Source organism: Anolis carolinensis, chromosome 5, assembly GCF_035594765.1.
Source record: "Anolis carolinensis isolate JA03-04 chromosome 5, rAnoCar3.1.pri, whole genome shotgun sequence".
In the NCBI taxonomy this organism is placed as follows: domain Eukaryota; kingdom Metazoa; phylum Chordata; class Lepidosauria; order Squamata; family Dactyloidae; genus Anolis; species Anolis carolinensis.
Genome location: NC_085845.1, coordinates 181782061 through 181800293, shown reverse-complemented (window position 1 = coordinate 181800293; position 18233 = coordinate 181782061). Strand labels below are relative to the sequence as shown.

Here is an 18233-nt window from a genome sequence, read left to right as displayed (position 1 = left end):
ACAAGTTCGGACAGTCCGCACCAAGCAGAAGGGCAATGTCCACATCTGGACGGAAAGCAGGTATGGCATTCTTTAATCGTCGCAAATGTGGATGAGCCTCCACAACTTCTCTAGTTACAATTTGTTTTTTGTTCCGAGGGATGGAGGAACACTCAATCAGGTCTGGCAACTTGAACTGCCTCTTCTGGTCGCAAGAGGAGACAACAAAGCCAGATGCTATGCGACCCTGCAACTTCTTTTTTCCTGCACACGTAGTCATAGTGTAGTCAACCATCTTGGTTTTAAGGTCAAACATGCGGAAGAACTCTGGAGTAGCCAGGGAGGCGTCGCTTTGTGAATCCAAAGCCACGTAAAGTCTCTTTTTAAGCCAAGGTCTTCTGGCTGGATATACATCTGCTAGGCAGATGGGATGGCAGACTCTGAACTGGTGCACGTCAGAGCATAGTTCAGTACAGGCGACCGATGGGGCATCCTCCTGCATCCGTGACGCGGTCTGCATGTTGGTGGCTTCAGTAGATGACCCTTCTTTGGAAGACGTGTCCCCTTTGGCGCGGGAGACAGCGTCAGAGTTGTGCATCGCGGTGCAATGCTTAAGGCTGTTACACCTTGCGCATTTGACGTCCTCTTTGCAGTTGGATGCAAAGTGAGGAGTTGCTCCACAGCACCTAAAACATATGCCCAGCTTCTGTACAATCTGTTGTCTTTCTTTATAAGGCTTCTTGCCAAATTCCCGGCAGTTGGCCAAACTGTGAGGCTTTTGGTGAATGGGGCAGAGCACCTCCTTCACCTCTGACTTGGATTCGTTGGCCCTGTGCTGAGTTTCAACAGCCTTAACACTAACCGGTCTTTTGGCCTCTCTGGATGGTTTTTTCTCCACTTTAGGTGCCTTCTCTGGCTGGGTCCCTTGGTATAAGGTGGGGAGGCCCGTCTGCGGATCATTCCTTTCTCTGGCCGCCCTGGTGATGAACTGGACCAAATGAGAAAATGGAGGGTATGCCTGGGAGTGGGCCTCCTTGTAGTTGAAGACCTCCTGTCCCCAGCGTTCTTGCAAAGTGAAGGGCAGCTTGGTCAAGATCTGCCTCTGGGACAGGTGCTGATCGAGGCACTTCAAACCGGGCAGTTCTGGATTCTCCTTGGCCGACTCTAATTCCGTAAGGAGATCGCTGAGGTCCCACAAGAGTTTGAAGTCTTTGAGTTTCAAAGCTGGGAACCTTTGGAGCTTGTCCATAAGAGATGCTTCAATCTCTGTGCTGGCCCCATACCTCTGCTGCAACCTGGCCCAGGCCTTTTCCAGGGCTTTGTCGGGATCGGCTACGTGGGCTGCGTAGATCTTCTTAACTTGTGAGGATGAGGCTGGGCCCAACCATGCAGCCAGAAGAGTCAGTTCTTCCTCAGGCAATAACTTTAAGTCTCTGATTGCTCTCTGGAAGGTGGCCTTCCAGAGAAGAAATTCCTCAGGCTTGTCCGAAAACTTTTCGACACCCTTGTCCTTAAGATCTCTTCTGGGGCTTCTGATGATGGAGACAAGCTGGGACTCTGACGTCGAAGGGAACAATTGAGGAGTTTGCTGTTGTGGAGTGGACTCCCACCGTGTACCTTGCGTCAACCTTTGGCCTCTTGGAGGGATGACATCGACCACTGACGAATCGATGGTTCCCTGTGCAGCTGTCTGTAGGGGCCAACTAGCACTCGGCCTTGAGGCCCTGATTGACTGACCTAGGGTTTTAGCAGGAGGCACAGGTAGCTCGAGCAAGGGTGAGCTCCCCGCTATGACGCTCTGCTCTGCAGGAAACTCAAAAGTGACTTTGGGGCCCTGCTCTGGGTAAGGAGAGAAGTCTCCCTGTTCCTCATCCGAAAACTGGCTGTTCATGCTGCCAAGGTGCGCAAACACTTTGGCAGAAGGATCCTGTATTGGTAACTGGCTTACATTTTCTTCTGTGAGTGGCTCAATTAGGGCTTTGGCCAAAGTCTCAGCCCTTACCCTTTTGGCTGCGGCATCCATCTTTATTCTAAGCATTTCTATTTCACATTGCCTTTGGGCCTGTTCTATTTGCATTTTGCTTTGCAGTCGTTGCTCTTCTTCTTTAAAGGGAAGGGTGAGATCAGCTGCCTTAGCATCAGCCTCCGCCCCCGCTACCTTGCTCTTTAGCTCCAGACGTGCAGCCTCCTTAATGTGCAAGGCAGCTAGGGAAGAGATGGCACTCCCAGCAGCAGAAGACTTGCTAGAGTGGCTATGTTTAGATGATGCACACTCCCTTAGTTTAGATACCTGGCTAGAGCGGTTGGACTTAAGACTAAGTGCCACAGCAGGTGATTTTAAAAGATTGGTCTCATGGCTGCATAAGGAAGACTGATTTCCTTTTGGCTCAGACCTTAGATTAACAGGTGGAGAACTAAATTCCAAGGCATCTAGAATTGCCCTCACCTTATTTTCTTTCTCATTAGTGTCAGCTAAGACACTCACTATTTCTAACTCTGAATCCTTGGCGTTAATGCGCTCGAGGACCTGGACTATCTTAGACACCAAACCCCTCCAGAGACCGAAGGTCTCTTCAAGGTCGGTCTGTAATATGGATGGCACCCTTGTAATACCCAAGCTCTCAATTCTGTCCATCAATGTTACAATTCGCTCCCATGCCGAACCTAACCTCACATGGAGGAGCTCCTTTTCATCTATTAGATGGGCTAGCATCTTGGCTGAAGGGTGCTTTATCCTTTGGGGCCTTTCATTCCTACTTTCAGCCTCAGGAGGTATACCATCTGTATCATCTTGAAACTGCATAGACATTATGTATTCTTAATAGCAAGTAAATTTACAACAAAAGCAAATACAACATACCAGCAAGTAAATTTACAATAAAAGCAAATGCAATATATAATACAATGCACAACACTTAACCATAGCAATATATATCACTAAGTAACTATACTTTACAAAGATTGTGACCTTTGGCGCCAGATTTTAGTGGGCAAGCTGCAAAATGCCAACTGACAGCAACTTGCCACTTGATACCTCCCTTGCCCGAGTGACGTAAACTGCCAAAATGGCGACTTCGCCAAATTTTCAAGCACCTCGTGCTCTGCGGCTCGAGGCCTGCCGCCGAAGGAGCACCGAGGCTGGCTTTGGAAAGGAGGAGAGAAAAGACGCCTCCTCCCCGCTGTGAAGGGAGGTCACCACCGCAGGACGATGAAGCAGGTCACCACCGCAGGACGATGAGGCAGGTCACCACCGCAGGACGATGAGGCAGGTCACCACCGCAGGACGATGAGGCAGGTCACCACCGCCAGGCGATGAGGCAGGTCACCACCGCAGGACGATGAGGCAGGTCACCACCGCAGGACGATGAGGCAGGTCGAAGCCGGCCGAGTGCTCCGGCCGAACTCGCAGCAGCGTTGCCAGGCCTGTCCAGGTTCTAGCCTGGTTCTGGTGGGCTTCACGCCTCAGAGCCAGCCAAAGAACTGTCGCTGGTGCTCCGCGGCTCGAGGTCTACCGCCGAGGGAGCCCTGGACGTTGCTGGGAACTGCACAGCCTGTGCAAACCCAGAAAGCCACTGGGCCACGTGCGCACACGCGAGCCAAATAGCAAGGAAATAGAGCCCCACTATTTGACTCCTTCAGGTCTGAGAGCGGGCTCCACTGCCTCAGACGCTGGTAGAGTCTTTAGGTATGCAGACTGAGCTCAGGCGGAAAAGCCGCGGCCTAAACTAAACTTCCTAAACTATAAAAAACTATAAGCCGTGCAAGCTAGCTCAAGCGGAAAAACCGCTGATCTACCTCAAAACTGTGCCGTCCGCCGGACAATAAAAAACTATAAAACTGAAACGTGCTGTCCTTTATCCGGGCGAACTGCAAATCCCTATAAGCTGTCCTATAGATATTGAACGACTGAGTCTGGATAACTTCAAAAAAGGATGTTTATTCATACAAGGTTGTAAACCTGGCACAGATCTTAAAGTTGCAGAAAATGAAACAAATTTCTATAGGTTTTAGGTACAGAATTATCCCTGGTTCCAGAAAGCAAAGGTGATTATAAAACCACTATACCCTAATCACGCTGCCTATATTAGAAGGAGAAACTCTTTCCTTCCCTATCTTTACAGCAAAGATTAGTTCTAGAAGCGACGGAATAACTTTGCTCCTCTAACTAGATTTCCTATTCCAGATCAATATAATTCAATACTTATCTAATTTGGATAGGCTTAGATTGGCCTGGTTTTGAGGATGATTTGTCCCAGTTAGCCTTGCACAGCTCCAGCACGTTGGAAGACTATAGCCAGAATGAAGCTCCAAAATGGAGACTAGACCCTGGTAAAAAGGGCGGTCCTAAGATGTTGCATTCTTTGACCAATCACTGCAAAGAAAACTGCAGCCAGCTCTTGCAGATTCCAAGCCATTTTTCCTAGGCTTTTGCAGCCAGAGGCTCAAACAAAATGTAAAGGAGGGAAAACAAACAAACGACCAATAGGTAAGGCAAACCATCGTCCTGGGGGACGGAACAGTGTGTGTGTACATAAAATCTTGAGCTGATGCTAATCAGATATCCAGTCCTCTGAATTTTGTGATGAGGTAGCTTTTCCCTTTTAGGTGATTTTTCCTTGACATTAGATGGGGTGTTGTCTACATTTGTGTCTTAAGTTGAAGGTACTGTATACATCTGTGTATCAGTCAAGGGCAATTTTGGGGCGGGGGAGTTTTGCTATGACCTGAAGATCCACTGAGGTTAAAACTTAGGGACATTGTTAACATTTAGCTACACACAAGTGGGAATGTGAATGTGATGGAAGTGGGTATCATTACAGTGACATTGGCTGAATTGTTGTTGCCCGCGAGAAAGAAAAGCAGCTGTCCCCCCTTCCTTTCCTTTTTCAGCCCAAGCAACATTCAGCAGCAACATGGGGAGCTTAAAAATGGCCACCAGCCTCACGAGGCTTATACAGTAAGTACCTATTAAAAATTACTACCGCTTCTGCTCCACTGCAGGATAGGGAACCTATGTCGTCATCATAATGTGATCTATGGATATGTTAACCCAGGTTTTTAAAGTCAATCTTTTATTAAGCAAATTTTGTTAGCATGGCAGCACAATTTCAGTACTATTCTGGATTTCCTACCTGTCAGAGTCTATGACAGTTTGGAACACATCTGTGCTAACATAAATTTGTGTCAAAATAGCTACCAGCATCTGAAAATTAGATCATAATAGTGTGTGTGTGAGTGGGGGGAGGCATATATAGCTGTGCAGATACTGTCAGACTGCATCTCACATCAGTCTTAGCAAACAGTCAATAGCTAGGAATAATAAAAATTACAGTCTCACAACATCTGGAGGACCACACATACCCAGCCCTGCCATTCAATAAATAAAGGGGAAACTGTCATTAACAGCTTCAGACAGCTATACTTCTCAGGATTTTTGAAGGTGGTGTATGGATCTTTAAAAATGGAAATTGTACACTTACAGCTGGTTGAAGAACTACAAGTCCTTACTTGTGCCACTTGAAGTTACTATAGGATTGGGCAGCTAGTCAATAAAGAATGGTTTAACACTCAAAGGTGCTGAAGACTCCCATTTTGTCTGAGTGCAAGGATAAAGTTTTTCCTTACAAAGCCTGGTCTTGTTCCTAAGAGGGCCAGGTGCCTCTTAACAATTGTTCCCGCTCAAAACACTTGAAGCAAAACTTAAATTGCCTCAATTTTTTCCCTTTCACACAGGCGCTGGAAAAAAATGACAATTTACAATAATCTCCCTGTCTCTTATCACCTCCAGATAAATATTTGGACTAATTATTCCTTAGCAATGCCATGCACATGCATATACTGTTATGTTGTCCCAGCAACCAAAGTGGCAGAAAGCAAACACAAGAAGAATGAGGATGCCACAGTAATGATGGCAATCTCTCAACAAACAATTATCAACATACCTGTCACCAGCTCCTGAGACGTTCATGATCTTCTCCGCTGGAACGGGGATTGCTGGGTAATGAGTGGCATACCACACATTTGTAGGGCTCTGTAGAGACATTATCATCATTATCACAATTGTGATCTGTACTATCACTAATACCGCAACACCCAACACCGAATGGGTTTCTATTTAATTCTGAGATATATTGGAACATAGGTGTAAGTATTTATTGCCTTTCCTCATTTCACTCTTTAACATTTTTCCCTGCAGTGCTATAGTGTATCAGTGAAAATGACACTTTTGCACTATAACTCTTTTAAAATAAAAAAGGAGAAAATGTGTCCTCCAAACTATAGGACCATCTCTGTAAAGCATACCGTAGTTTTTAAAAAAGAACCCTAGTGCAGGGATCACTACAAGTATTGCCTGAAAGAATGAAATCCGAGGGCATGGAGGTGACAAATGACATAATTCACGGAAGTCCTACTTTTAAAGAAGAAATCCCAAAGAAGAGTAATTTTATGAGCAATCACAGAATTCTCTTAGATTTTCCTCAAAATTTAGTTCCCCAGTTGTCCACCTCCCTTTAGCTGTAGCTCACACATCCCACCCACCCAGTGTCACTTGCCTTCTTGTGATCCTACCTTGTTGCAAGCTCTGGAGTGAAGAGAGATGGTTCCACTCTCATTCCGGCCACATACCAAAACTCCATGCTGGCCAAGTGTTACCACCACACAGTGCAATTCCTTCAGCAAGGGACCAGCCAGTTTGGCAGCAATGTCAACAATATCTTCCAGCTTGGTTGGCAGGTCTTAATAGAGTTCAAGAGATGAAAACTTACCACACAGAACTAAACTCACAACCAAATCATTGGCCAGACCTTTCCACATATCACTAGGATGTATTGGGAATTGGAAGTGGACGATAGAGGTTACTCTCGGCAAAAAAGGTAACCAAATGTTGTTGGACTGCAACTTACATCACCAAACATGAAAGTAAGGGATCAAAGGAATGTCAGTCCAATAACATAGGGAGTGCTACACTTGCCAACCTCTGTGGTAGATCAGGACCACATGTAGCTTCCAGCATCTATTTTGCAGCCCTCTCAAGCCTCTAGAAACCCCTAATATTCCTCCTCCCCTTTCTCTATGTTGCCTTTTTCTGACTAGAAAAAATGCCAAATCACCACAAAGAGACAATGGCTCAAAGAGATTCATTATCACTATCCACAAGGAGAAAAGGCAAATCTCAAACTCAAAAGTGAAAATGCATCCTTATGGACTGATGGAATGGTGAAAGCTGGCTCATCATCCGCATTGCAGTTGACCTCCTCTGTTTTAGATGTTGGTGGACAGCTCAATTTTTATCCCAGAAGACATTAGGAGTAATAGAGCGGGGAAGTATAGCAATACTTTATAGCTGGGTATGTCAACAGGATAAAGCAGTGTCCGTGTTACCAGCACTATTCAACAACACAGGAGGTGCTGTGTTAAATTTGCTCGGAACCTAGTACATCAGCATGTTAGTATTCTGTGTATCTGTCTTGATACAGGACTGGCCCTATTCTTAGAGTTTTGAAACATTACTTTTGGGAACTGCAAATTAGACAGTAGGACGAGAAAGACAGATAAAATAGATAGACAGATCAAATATACAAAACAGATTAGATTAATAGATATTTTGGAAAGATTATACAGATAGATAGGCAAGACAGATCAAACAGGTAGATAGATAGATAGATAGATAGATAGATAGATAGATAGATAGATAGATAGATGATAGATAGTCAGATACGATATACAAAATATATTTCATTAATTAAGAAATTACCTCAATAGGTGGGCAGTATATATAAATAGATTAATATATGATAGATAAACACACTCACAGACTAGACAGGTTTCCCCCCTTTCTCACCCCCTCTCTCAAGGGTGCTTCACCTGCAGGCACAGGATGTCCCAGTGTCCGGTTAATTGCTCTGAGTTCCCGTAGATTGGGAGAGATATAAGCCAGGGCTCTCCAACTGTCTGAAACGAATGGCTTGGAGGCCTTGTCCACATCTGTTGGCTCGTAACACACTTCAAAAGAGAAATTAGGTTTTTTTATAGTGTCAGAAGCTACTTGAGAACATACTGCAATTCGCTTCTGGTTTGAGAGAATTCGCCATCTACAGAGACATTGCCAGGGGACACCCAGATGTGTTACCATCCTTCTGGGAGGCTTCTCTCATGTCCCTGCAAGCTAGGACTGACAGATGGGAGCTCACCCCATCTCATGGATTCAAACCACCAACCTTCAGGTCAGCAACCCTACCTCTAGGTCAGCAGTTCAGCTGGCACAAAGGTTTAACCCAATGTGCCACCGCAGCTCCTGAGATATTAGGTTATATTAGGTTACTCAACATAGTTTTGAACCATTAAACTGGTACTCTACAGGGAATTTGGACCACAGTTATTACAAGAATGACCAATGGCAAAGAGATTATTGCAATCCAAAACATTTGGAGTGCTCCCCTGCACCTTTTAGGCTGGTGCTTTGGTCCTAAGCTTATCAAAGCACCTGCCACCATAAATATTATGCATAACGTCCCTTCCTCCTTAACCCTATAGACAAGCATTTTTTGATATCTCATTTGCAGAATTCTAACTGAATGACAGAATGAAAACAGATAGGAAAAATAATTCACAACTCACAAAACAGGAGAGTGATGGAATGGGGTTAGGATTGGTACACATCCCTCCAACCCCTGGAATGTATCCATTTCTGTGTGTGGGGTGTATGTGTGTTCAACCCAAAGAATATGGCTGAGCTTGTGGTTTTATCACAGTCCTCCTCTTACCTGCTAGGTTATTCTTTTTGGCAATTTCACAGACATATTGAATGGTGGATATTGGCACATTCCCATCAATGCAAATTAGTGGGGCTAAGCAGAGGTTCTCCTTGAATTTGGAAACCTGCAGAGAAACGCAGAAGAGATTTTGTCATGAAAAAGCTGAAGGGATTCTATAAATGAAGTATTCCCTTCTCTTCCTGAACTAAAGAAGGTGAATTCCATGGCTGGACATAGTTCATTTAGTCATTATGCTGTTCTTGATAATAGGATTCCTGTGAATCAATAAATGAATTTCCAAATGTTGCCTTTCCTTTTTCTCTCCCCTATCTTTCTTCCACTAAACTTTGATACCAAGCTATCTTGCCCAAAGTTCCTGTTACTGCCCAATGAATTCGAGGCCAGCAGGAAAAAAAAAAGATTTCTTTGTATTTCCATAAGAGTTTGTAACTCTGCGGTTTCCAGCCTCAAAACAACAACAAAGGATGAAAATGCCATAAAATACAGCAGTTTTATTCCTTTGACTCTGATTTTAAAAAAAAAAAAATCAGGGGGATTAGGAGAATTTGGAGTGAACTAGGGGCCACAATAAAGGTTTTTGAGCATCACATACAACTCATAAGCTAAGCTTGTCACATCCTTGCTCTATCCCCTTTCCTGTAGAATGACAGTGGTGCTCTTATCAAACTAATGGAGCCCTGGTGGTGCAATGGGACCAAAAGGTTGGCAGTTCTAATCTAGGGAACGGGGTGAGCTCCCACCTGTCAGCTCGAGCTTCCCATGCAAGGACATGAGAGAAGCCTCCCACAGGATGGTAAAACATCTGGGCATCCCCTGGGCAGACGGCCAATTCTCCCACACCAGAAGCAACTTGCAGTTTCTCAAGTTGCTCCTGACATGGGGAAAAATCAAACTAATATATTATTTATATTTTGCCTTTCTACTAGCATGGAAGTCAATATAGATTACAACAATCCAAAGCTAAGAAAAAAGCTGTTTTATTAAGTTGAATTTTCTCTCTGTAAGTTAGAGCTGCATGAAGAGGTGGATTATAAAGTTGTTGTTATTATTATTATTATTATTATTATTATTATTATTATTATTATTATTATTATGTTGCACTTGCTTGCTTACCATCCAGCTGTTTTTGTGCTCACATATGCAAACACAATCAGTGCAATCATGCCATTGGTCATTTCAGTGTGCACTGGTCCTTTACTCCTCAAAAAGACCATTTAAGAAGGGGGCTGACAAATAAACGCAGCTATGCAGTCCTACCGCAAAAGGTGTTCCTGAAAGTGTCCTTACAAGTTGTGAGAGTGTAACACTTGCCGACAAGCAATGGAAGATGCACAATTTTGAAGCAAACAGAAACTGTGTTTACTGCCACTAATGGGAAACATTCCCTCAAAATAAAGGGAGGGTGGAATGGTGTTTGTGAGAACAGTAAAAAGGATACATATAAAGCTTCCTATGTTGTCAAGCAATGGACTCATTTAGCCAAAGGCAACTTGTAGCTAAGAGTTTTTTCTGCTGAAAATGGTAGGGTGTACTTCTAGGTTATAGTCATAGATATGATTGAATCTAAGTCTTGGGAAATGAACTAGCTAATGCAAACTTAGCCTAACATTTTGCCCAAAACTTGGAATGGTGGCTTTGCTAGAAACAATTCCCCAAAACTGTGTGGCCATGTTAGTTTGGGAAACTGTAGTCTAAAATAAGCTTTGCCAAACTCGGTTTTTCTTTTACCTAACATGCTACCCTGTACTATACATTTTCCTTCTAGCTCAAGACAACTCCTCACATCTCACAACTTGGGTAAAATCAATCAAAAGGAACATCACTGCAACAGCACACTAAGCTTGATAGGAACCATACGGCTTTCTTTTCATTGTACTATTCTGAAAAGGACCCAGGACATTATATAATACTTAATGGTATTACATTCTTTTTCCTTCCTTTGCTAATAAAAGGAGAATCAGGAAAGGGTGGAGAGAGGGTGGGAGCAATCATCACTTTTTCCCCTTCCATCTTCAGTCTTTTAAGGGTCTTGCTGATAAGTTAACTGGTGACATTCATCTGCCTTTTTAACAAAACACTATCAGCTGTTAAGTGCAGCACCTTGATTCCTTCCTTCACCATAGTTTTTATGAGCAGAGGAAAAGGGTGGAGCTGCTCCTGAATCACTTCTAAATACCCCATCCATTAGTCTTCCAAAATATGTTTCAACTACTAAACCGGCTGTGTTTACCTGTGTTTCTATAGCTCGGCATGTCCTAGAAACAGAGCATCTGGGGAAGGAGTTGTGGGTGGTGGGAATGGAGCCAGCTTTCAGCACCTTGTCATAACCCTTGCTAGTTTCTGAAGGACAAGCTCAGTGTACGCGTTTATGGCGTCTGCGATGGTTCAAAAGGTGTCTAGAATTATACATTATTAGGGCCTAGTTTGCAATATAGTGGACAAGATCCTACATTCTTAAGCATACAGTAAAAGTTCCAAGAGGAGAATTACACTACATCTCTTATTTTTGACTCACAATTTGGGTGTGATATTGCCCACCCCTTAGACACTCAGTAAGCAAAAGATTGGAAAAGAGTTCGGCCGTGCGCCCACAGCCAGATCTGGAACAATGAGATCATCTGTTGGCGTTCTCCAAAGGTCTCAGCAGATGATATCCTTTTACATCTGGCTACGGCATGGACACCAGGATTGAGAGACAAGGATGTTGACACTCCCTAAGAATAGATCGGAGAGGGGAGCTGAGTCCCCCAAAATGATCAAGTACCAAGGACCAGGGCCACCAAGGACCTTTCCACACAGCCATATAACCCAGAATATCAAGGCAGAAAATCCCACGTCTGCTTTGAACTGGGTTATCTGAGTCTACACTAGGATTCTCCAGTTCAAAGCAGATTCATACGGACTAGTTGGGACCTTCGAGGAACTACCAGGCAGAAGCCCCACATCTCTTTGGGAAAGACAATGTAAATAGAGAGTTCAGTTCCTGGAGAGAAAGGGGTACAGAAGAACCTTACATATTGCTCAGTGATCTGCTGGTGAATGTCCATGTCGCCCAAGCCAAGCGTTAGTTCTCCGCTGCCAGTGATTACAGCACAGTAAGTGGCTGTGTTGTGTCCTTCCAGTTGCAAGACACCTCCCATATCCTCAAAGAAAAGCAGGGATAGAACATAAATATATTGAAATATTTTTACCTCTCCACAAATTTGGCCAGCTCTTTCAAGGATTGGGGTTTTTCAAGCAAATAATAATAATAATAATAATAATAATAATAATAATAATAATAATAATAATAATTTATTCTTGTACCCCGCCCCATCTCCCCGAAGGGACTCGGGGCGGCTCACACGGGGCCTTGCCCAACATCACAATATAAAATCAAAACAAAAACACAAATTTACAACAAGAAATCAACAATATCGGTAAAACAATCGAAAAGGACAATCTTACAAGATAAAATGTTAAAACAGGTATATCAAACACAAGTCTGGGCCGAAAGGTGAATGTGTCAAATCGGGAGGAGATAGTTACATAATTGACATAGTCAATGAAGTACTATAAATGGCAAAAGTATGCTGCTTCTTTCCCCCATATAGCTCTAGTTGTAATACAAGCAACAATCCCATTTAGATGATGAAATATTTCCAATTCATTGTGGTCTGGATTAACTGCACAGCAACATAGCGCAAGCATGCAGGAAAGATTGCACACAAGAGTATCTCTTGCCAGAATATGGGAATTCAAAGACATGACCATGTTAGTCTGGATCAGTATGCAAAGGGATTTTTTGGCATCTTTGAGACTAGAGACTTTATTACATGAGGCAGATAAAGCACAATTACTGCACAATAAAAGTTTAGTTGATTGAGGTTTATCACATGACATCATGGCTGTCCCATGTTGAATTGTACTTGAATAGTGATTGGATTGTCTCTTTTCATTGAAAGAAAACCCATATATGAATTCTATCTCACTATTGTTGCACCACTATATCTTTTGCAATAGTTTCTTTCCTTCTCAGTGTCAATATTACAAAGCAGAAGAAGGAGTAGTGAAAATGGCATGAGTGCAAAATTTAAAAAATGGTAAGGTAAATATAGGGCAGAACCAAGTCTGTGTGGTTGACTGATTGTGGGAATTTGCATTACCAAAGCACCAGCACAGCACAAGCGCAGTAATGTGTGAAAGTTGTTCATTACAATAACAGCATGTTTCCATTAGATTAAACAACATGATTGTGGTGAGACAACAAGCTCATGTGATGAAGTTGAAATGGAGAAAAAGAAGCTGGTAGCATAATCTTCCAAATACGGGCACAAATTGTATTATTTAAAAGCTGCTTTCTCTTGTGTTTGAATGTAACCATTAAGAATTGTAGACATTTTGGTGATACAATGTCCACAGAGAATTCTTGCTTGCTGGTCATGCTGAAAACCTAGGTTCTGTAAAGTGGCTGCTTGGATTAAGTCTTTTGTAGCAAAAGTGACACAATTTACAAAACATAACCTAGTTCAGGTATAAAAAGAAAACGTATTGAAGAGGTGTTAACAATAATCACATGCTATGAACTACCATATGCCTGCAGTAACGCATGACAGATTCTGAATGTTCATCTTTCCCCATGACTGAGATGAAGAATGGAGTCTTCCCAAGACGACTTAAGCAATCTGAAACCAGAAGAGAGAGACAGAACAAAACAGGGCTTTGTGTTGAATCTAAACCTCCAGATACAGTATACACTTGGAGGGAAGACATTCCTTGAAAAGCAGCTACCCTCTCTCTCTTCTGTACAGGAAGCTTTCTTATAACAGATTATTTGTCCATCTAGTCCAGCATTATCTGATGCCATACATCCTCAAAATCCCTTATCCAGAATTTCAAAATACTCCCAAATCCAAAATTATTTACATGGGTGGCTGAGATCATGACACATTTATTTTCTGATGGTTCAGTGTACATACACTTTGTTTCAAACATAAAATGATTTAATATTACCTTGTGGCTGTGTGTGCAAGATGCGTATGAAACACAAATTAATTTCACTTTAGATTTCAGTATCACCTCCAAGATCCTCAAGTATATGCCAGTATTTGAAAACTTAAGATACAGAACATTTCTGTTTGCAAGCATTTTGGGTAAGGGATATTCAAATTGCATCATTTCACTTAATTTCATCTTATTTCAGAATCCAAGACGGATGTAGCTATTGCCTTATTGAGAGACTATAAATATAGGACAAAGATATATTCAACAACATTTCAGAGATGAAAAACAGTAAAAATGCGGACAAAAATGGTAAAGGTTATGAGGAAGAAATGCATAATCTAAGTTGCAGCAGTTTGCTTTTACTTGAGCCTTCACTCAAAAGACAGAATTATGCTCCCTCCTCTCATCATTTCCCAGCTCAGTTTTCTGAATGCAAATTACTCCAGCATCTCTGGAAGAGATCTTTCCCATCACCTGCTATAACATGATCCTTTTACAATGGAGGTGGTAGGGGTCGAAACTGAGACTAACTGCATGCACGTATGCGCTCTGCTGCTGAGCACAGCATGAAAATGTCATTTTTGAACTATATCCAGCAGCTGGGTTGTGTGGGAGACTCCGAGAACTGCCCTGCAAAAAAATGATATTTCTGAGCTCCATCCCTTAAATTCAGGGAATCCAAAAGAACATATCTTAAGATTAGTTTAAAAGGTTCGGTCCAGCCTCAGCAGTGATCTGTTGCAGTCCAAATGGATTAATAGAGGAGAGGTTGAGTTCATTTTGTACACAGAATTCAGCAACTGGGAATGTTGTCTTGCCTGCAGTTTCTTGAAGAATTTTAATTCAGAGGGAGAAGCCAAGCTGAGAGCTGATATGAAAACAGAGGAGAAAAGTGGGAGAAATCTGAACTTGAAAGTCAAAAAGTCAAGCCTTGAACTTTGAGTTCTTTAAGCCTTGAATCTTTCAGTTCTTTATCATATCAATGATTCGTGTATTTCAAACCCAACAGGGAGCCCTGTTGCTATTTTAGAATAATACTGGGCAGCCTTGAGGCCTCCAACATTAAAAAATCATTTTCAGAGACCTTGCCTCAACCTCTTCAAACTCCTTAAGGGCCTCTTTTCATTAATTCAACCAAAACATCACTCAACCTTTTTTAGTTTTCTCCAAAAAGGGCTACCAATAAAACAGTCTTTTAAAAAAGAAACAAGTAGAAGCTAGTGCAATAAACAGATGTACGCTTTACATGCATATTTATTTTCCAACTGTCCTATTTGGCAAAGACAGTCCTAATATTCCTCTGTCATCACATTTTTAAAACATCACAATTTCTCTCTCTTCCACTCACTTTCCCCTTTCAGTCTCAATTTACTTCAACTGATGAAGCTGAGTTCAACATTCAAAAGTAGTTCATGCTCAATGAAATGATTGAATCTTGTCTTTCTCAGGCAAAAACAAACTGCTGCAGCCACTCCTTGCTTAATAACTTTTGCCATCTTCACCACATCATGTCATTTCTTGGCCTCATGCATTCACGTTTTCATCTGTGAAATAGTAGAGGGTAGGCACATAATTCAACAAAATCCAATTAACTATATAGGAACTGAGTCTGGCCTCTTTTTGCATGTTTGAAGTGAAGTAGTGGGGCCGGGCTGTGGCGCAGGCTGTTGAGCAACCAGCTGCAGCCAGCTGCAATGAATCACTCTGACCAGGCGGTCATGAGTTCGAGGCCAGCTCGGAGCCCCGTGTTTGTCTTGTCTTTGTTCTATGTTAAGGCATTGAATGTTTGCCTTATATGTGTAATATGATCCGCCCTGAGTCCCCTTCGGGGTGAGAAGGGCGGAATATAAATACTGTAAATAAATAAATAATAAATAGATCCCCTAAAGTGTGTGGTGCAAAGTCTCTTCTTCAGATATATCTGTCTAAATCAGGCATGGGCAAACTTCAGCCCTCCAGGTGTTTTGGAGTTAAAGTCCAAAACACCTGGAGGGCCAAAGTTTGCTCATGCCTGGTCTAAGTGTATACAGTTTAAGCCCAGTCTTTTGAAAATAGCAACCTTCTTCAAGCCTCCACTAGCTATTTGTTATGTATATAATTCAGATTGCTTACTGTATTGTATATGTGTGTGTTGGCATGCAGTTTTCCTTAACTCCTTGTTGGAGGAGGGGCTGCAGACCATGTGATCAGATCTGGACTTGTTCAGGACTCAGACTCCATTTTAGAAACAGTATGCTTAGAAACTTCAGTAGAAACAAATGTTTGCTTTCAGTGCCAGTAAGAACAGTATGCTTTTAGAAGTCAGCAGAGACAGAATGCTTTAGAGAACAGAGCCTCTATTAGACTCTCAGAACAGAGAGATGCTTTAGACTAGTGCTTCTCAGCCTGTGAGCCGTAGCCAGCAGTGGGCCATGAGAACGAAAACCTGGTCCACAAACCTCCTTCCTCTTTTATTTTATTTTATTAATTTTATTTCCGCTCCTTTCCGCAGAGCTGACCATTGCATTGGATAGATCACATCAGCTTTAGATTATTAAATATGGTTTTCTGTGGGTGAGCAGATGGCAACTATTGGATGGCATATGTTCTGTATGAGAAACTAGAGCTGATGTGGTCTATCCAATGCAATTTTCTGAATCGGCACCCCAAATAACTAATCTAAAGTTGACCAAAAACTAATTCGTAACCCTTTTGGTACTAATGTTGTAGAGTGGTCCCTGGTCAAAGTGGACCCTGATAAAAAAAAAGGTTGGGAACCATTGCTTTAGACTATGGACTCTTGATTCTAAGAAAGATGCCCTGTGTTATCTACACAAAGAAACTACTTCAAATTCTATCTGTAACTGTATTGATATGCAAAGTACCTACGTATATGATGAATACATGAAGTTTGTGAGTAAACCAACTATGTTACTTTTAAAGAAATCTGCTTATTTTTTGTCTTTTGAAAATATGATTTAAAGGCAAATATATTTTTAAGGGAAAGTAGATGTTTTTGGGCAACTGAAACAATATTTCTGAAACTCTGCTATATGTGTGTGTGTATGTTTTGTGCATTGGCAGATCTTTGTCCCTAACAGTTCAAAGAGATATCTAGGTACATCAGTTTAACAGCTGAGAAACCTAATTGCTTTAAATGAATGGCATTTTCCCAAAAGGTTATAGCATCATTTTTTCCAAAAGGTTATGACTTCTAACAAGGTCATGCCTTTCTAAAGATCATAACATCTCCAAAAGGTTATAGAGATTTCCATTTTCCACAACAATCTACATCTGACAGCAGCTTCAAATCACTGAGCTGTGTGCTCATACACAGAAAACAAATTTCTGGGCTGAACATTTGCTCAGTGGCACTTTGGTTCTTTAATTTTAAAAGCATCATCCCCTTGCCTTCCAGATCATTATTTTGCATAAGTTGATGGACTTCCAAGCTCTAGTAAAAAATTATACTAGATTCCAAAGGTGTGAGGACTATTCAAGGTTGTGAAAGTGAACAAATTACCTGCGAGATTTCTTCCCACACCTCCAAAAGATTGTCTCACTGTTGAGGGATTTGTCTGTCCACCATGCTGCAAGTACAGAACAGAGGTCAGATGATTGAGACAAATGGAAAATGCTCAGAGATCTTGATGTACTTACACTGCTCTCCTGCATCTATTTAATTTAATTCATTTGAATTTACTTCAAGTGTCACCAATGGATGCTTTCTGAAAATGAGAAGATGTAATCAAGATATTTGTCCAGAAATTATTTAGGGTGGTTCTATGTATTCTTGCTGACCAGACTGTCCCATTCAGAATAAAGGGAAAACCCTAAACCAGATGATATGAATACATTGGCTGAGACCCTACAATGGGATTGGGTAGTGTAAATCTCTGAATGTGGAATTATGCAGTAATAGTGCCACACGCCCCTTGGGTCGAATATCTATGGTGCGCAACTGAACCAAAACTCCAAATGTACAGCTGAATGTACAACCAGATATGAGTGCATATTCACGTACAATGCAAGAATGTGTAATATGCCAACGTGCAATACAGATTCAGGCACAAAGTGCAACTTGCCTTCTACAACCTTAAACCAAATACAAATGCTCTGCATTGGACAAAAAAATCCAACTGTTTCCATAGGGGAATTTACATATATGTAAGACACTAACAAGATTTTGGATCTTGCTTTTGAAAAAAATTATAAGACACAAAGTAAAGCTCATTTTTAACAGGGGACAGCACCCATTGTAAGTGTAGCTGCTCAAAGTGATTCAGGTGGGACCTTTCATTCAGGAACAATTGATCTAAAGAATAATTGTTATAACAATATTTAAACTTGTCATGTCCTTGCATTGTCTCTGCAGTCCCCTGATTCCTATCATCCCCTGGTATCTTTGCACGGAGGTCTTCTCATTTCTTTTGGAAAAAGAAACATTCACTAATGTTCACTGCAGTTTGTATTTTTCTTCTCTGTCTCCAGGGATTAAGACTTGTTTTCTTAGTT

The 18233-nt window shown here is 42.0% G+C and overlaps 1 protein-coding gene across 1 annotated transcript in view; it reads right to left on the bottom strand.

Moving 5' to 3' along the window:
* LOC100556121 (uncharacterized) overlaps window positions 1–18233 on the bottom strand; it is a 39617-nt gene that overhangs the window by 8997 nt on the left and 12387 nt on the right. Inside the window, exons 12-18 of the mRNA XM_008110523.3 lie at window positions 17242–17308; window positions 13326–13420; window positions 11771–11899; window positions 8745–8859; window positions 7846–7983; window positions 6550–6716; window positions 5922–6010 (exon numbers count right to left, since the gene is read on the bottom strand). Coding sequence (XP_008108730.2) covers window positions 5922–6010; window positions 6550–6716; window positions 7846–7983; window positions 8745–8859; window positions 11771–11899; window positions 13326–13420; window positions 17242–17308 — 800 coding nt within the window. The remainder of the gene's footprint in view (window positions 1–5921; window positions 6011–6549; window positions 6717–7845; window positions 7984–8744; window positions 8860–11770; window positions 11900–13325; window positions 13421–17241; window positions 17309–18233) is intronic.